This window comes from Papaver somniferum, chromosome 4 (assembly GCF_003573695.1).
Source record: "Papaver somniferum cultivar HN1 chromosome 4, ASM357369v1, whole genome shotgun sequence".
Lineage (NCBI taxonomy): Eukaryota > Viridiplantae > Streptophyta > Magnoliopsida > Ranunculales > Papaveraceae > Papaver > Papaver somniferum.
Genome location: NC_039361.1, coordinates 81,585,751 through 81,589,385, shown reverse-complemented (window position 1 = coordinate 81,589,385; position 3,635 = coordinate 81,585,751). Strand labels below are relative to the sequence as shown.

Genomic DNA, 3,635 nt, shown 5'->3' with positions numbered 1-3,635 from the left:
AAACAATACCCTTATTGGGTCGCCTAACGAACACGACGAAGAAAAAGAGAAGATAAGAAACAGTATCCTTAATGGGTCACAAAAAAAATCCCTTAACAGGCCAAACAATGTTCACTCACCACCTAAACACCTGCTTTGATACCATGTTAGAAATCCACATTCCTAACTAAGCTCGAAAACTAGCTTACAAGGTTAGGGTTTCCCAAGGCATATACTTTTTTTTTACTCGGTCAAATAAAATTTAAAAAAGCGAAAAACTGTACAGGGACTAAGCCTTCCTAATGACTAGTCGTGAGGCCACTCACTGGAAAACCTATTTGAAGCGATAATAAACCCTTGCAAGCCATTCCACAGATGGAATAAAACCTGACCTACCCTCATACAACTCAAAAATATCCTCAGCCAGCAAACATGCTTGCTTGGTCGAGGCATCAGCTGAGAAATTAACCTCCCTATAGCTATGAATATAACGAACATTGTTGTAGTAAGACTTCACAATTTTCCACTTCTGTACCAGCTGCCAAGGCAGCTCACCCTTTTGAAAACCTTGAATGCAACTCTTCGAATCAGAACGAATGCAAATACTCCGCATATTCCATCTCTTAGCCACAATCGCACCATAAATAACCGCACATACTTCCGCATAGAAATTGGTTTGCCAACCAAGGCCAACACAAAGAACACCAAGCACCTCCGAACTTGCATCACGGAAAACAACACCTGAACCAGCTTGGTCTGGGTTTCTGAAATATGCACCATCACAAAAGATCATAATTTCATCTTGATTATGAGGAGTCCAACTAATCTCAATTGGGGTAGACGTTTTGCATTTTCTATGCCCCACCTTGAAATAATTCAGAATGCGTAACTCCTCTAAAGTATTATACATGTGGCCCTTCATTCTAATTTAATTATCACGAATTACCTGATAAACTCTCCCTTTAAAACCAAGCCATTGAACTGCCATATTATCAAAATAAGACTTATTGCGTAACTTCCATAACTCCGTGACAATTGCAAGATTTGCAACTAACCACAGGTCTTTTATCATTCTGCTTCGACCCTTAGCAGCCTTATACGAGTCCACCAGGTCTTCACTTGGTTGCAGCTTGAAAATTCCAGCCACCCAATCCCAAATCCTCCTAGCAACTCTGCAATGCCAAGTGATGTGGCTAAGAGTTTCGCAACTTTTCCTGCATAAGCGGCACATAGTAGGCATGCTCCTACCTGTCTTCTTAATAATATTGTCCTCACTAGCACAACATTGCTTGGCCCAAATCTTCAAGTATTGCACACTCAAGGTAGGGTGCACAACCTGTCTAGTAAATAGATTTGCACAAGGCACGACTTAACTGAAAAAACGCCTTTGCTATCTAAATCCCAAATTTTATAATCCTCATCACCAGCAATAACAGGAAAATTTTCAACATCGATATTACAACGAATCATCAAATCTTTTATTTGTTCAGGAATAACCCAAACACCATCAAAAATGATATCACTTACTTTAGCCTTAAAATCATTAGGGCCTTTGGAAGTGATGCCAAGTTTTTGCGCAATAGAAAAATCACCACACCAATTATCAAAAAATAGGGAAGTATTAGCACCATTACCTATAATTGAGCGTGTATGCTTCTGCACAAAATTGTAAACCAAGCGAATTCCAGAAAAACCAAAGAACCTAACTTATAATTTATCAGATTGTCATTGACCTTAAAGTATTTGGCCCTCAAAAAGCTAGCCCAAATCTTGTTTGAATCCCGAATAGAAATCCAAAGCTTCATTAGCATAGCCCTATTAACATCATTTAACTTATTAATGCCAATACCACCTTCACGCTTTGAAAGACATAGATCATCATATAGAACCGTAAAATATTTACGTTTCTCAGCATCACCGGACCAAAGAAAATTTATAACGGCCCTTTCAACTTGCTTAATAATCGTGCATGGCCATTTGTAAACAGCCATAGAATGAATAACATAGCTAGAAATCACCGACTTAATTAGCACAAGCCTCGCCTGAAATGATAAAAGTTTACTTTTCCAGCCAGCCAGCTTGTCCATAATCTTCTCAACAACTTGGCGAACATGAATATGCCGAACAATACCAGGCTTCAATTGAATACTTAAGTATTTATCCGGAAACATAGCTCTCTCCATACCCAAATAGTTAGAAATATCAATAGCACGAGAAATTCTAGCACCTCCAAAATAAAACTTGCTTTTTGCGTAGTTTACGCACTGGCCAGACGCATGTTAATACAAAACTAGCATATTCTTCAAATTTTGCAAATTATGAAGATTACCTCTGCAGAATATAAGGATATCATCCGCAAAAAGCAAGTGTGTAGGCACCACACCTTTTTTACTAACCATAACATTCATACTATGATTTGCAAACAACTTGGAAAGATTGCGACTTAAAACATCTTCAATAAGAACAAATATCAAAGGTGAGAGAGGATCACCTTGACGCAGACCTCTAGTAATACTGAAATAACCTTCAGGGCAGCCATTAATCATGACAGAAATCCGAGCTGAGCTAAGGATATTAAGAACCCACATGCACCAAGAATCAGAAAATCCATATTGACGAAAGACTTCAGCTATGAAATCCCAACTTACCGTATCAAAATCTTGAGCAATATCCAATTTGAGGCCAACATTCCCATGCTTCCTTTCCGTATTGATCTCATTGATCAATTCAGACGCCAAAGCTATATTCTCATGTATGTTTTTACCCTTCATAAACGCCACTTGCTCTTCAGAGATCAGCTTATTTAGCACAGTACCAAGCCTGGTATCCATAATCTTAGTAATGATCTTGAAGAAAAAATTACTCAAGACAATTGGCCTATAATCTTTAATAGCATCAGATTTGTTATTTTTTGGAATAAGAACAATAAAACTAGAGTTAATGCCATTGGGAATTTTACGCATAGACCAACAGTTTGCAATGGCATTAAAGAGATCTCTAGAAATAATGTCCCAACACTATCTATAGAAAGAACCTGTGAAGCCATCTGGGCCAGGCGCAGAATCAGCTCCCAAGTAAAAAACCGCCACTCTAACTTCCTCCAAAGATGGAATAACATCCATATAAGCACTCTCAGCAACTGAAATGCTCTCATGTTCAATATCAAATAAAACTGGATCAATATGAACGCCACCACCATTGAACTTGGCCTGATAATGATTAACAATGAAATCCTTTATCTCATCCTGCAAAAACAAAGTAGTATCGTTAGAAACCTTAAGCTCTGAGATGGTATTTTGACTTCTCCTCATGCGGATGCTATTATGAAAGGAACGAGTATTTTTGTCACCATCCTCCAACCAAGTTACTCTCGACTTCATCTTAAGCATAATTTCCAACTCCGTTCTCACATCATCAACAACCTTTTTGGCATCCACAACCTTTAGGAATTGAAACTCATCAGCCAGATCATAATCAAGAAGATCATTCTCAGTTTCAAGTTTCAATTCAGCCTGCTTCAAGCGAAATTACATATCTCCAATAATAGTTCTATTCCAAATCTTCAACACCTCCTTTAATCTCTTTAGCTTAGAAGTAAAAACAAAAGGGGGCGCACCATTAAGATCCAAATTCCAGTTTTCCTCAACCAACTGCAT

The 3,635-nt window shown here is 38.2% G+C and overlaps 1 protein-coding gene across 1 annotated transcript; it reads right to left on the bottom strand.

The window, feature by feature from the left end:
- Positions 1-313: 313 nt before the first annotated feature.
- On the bottom strand, positions 314-2,810 carry LOC113272746. Its single transcript, XM_026522544.1, has 5 exons — positions 2,376-2,810; positions 1,682-2,243; positions 1,316-1,529; positions 926-1,151; positions 314-844 (listed from the first exon to the last, which is right to left on the bottom strand). Exons 1-5 carry the CDS (start codon positions 2,808-2,810, stop codon positions 314-316), a joined length of 1,968 nt encoding a protein of 655 aa, XP_026378329.1.
- Between the last annotated feature and the right edge of the window lie 825 nt (positions 2,811-3,635).

Bases quoted from the DNA above. Each gene is read 5' to 3' on its own strand.
- LOC113272746 (XM_026522544.1), bottom strand. From the start codon at position 2,810: ATGGATACCAGGCTTGGTACTGTGCTAAATAAGCTGATCTCTGAAGAG. The intron at 1,152-1,315 runs GTTGTGCACCCT...TTGGCATTGCAG, and splicing joins CAAATCTATTTACTAGACAG to AGTTGCTAGGAGGATTTGGG. The intron at 845-925 runs GTAATTCGTGAT...AATTATTTCAAG, and splicing joins TTAAAGGGAGAGTTTATCAG to GTGGGGCATAGAAAATGCAA.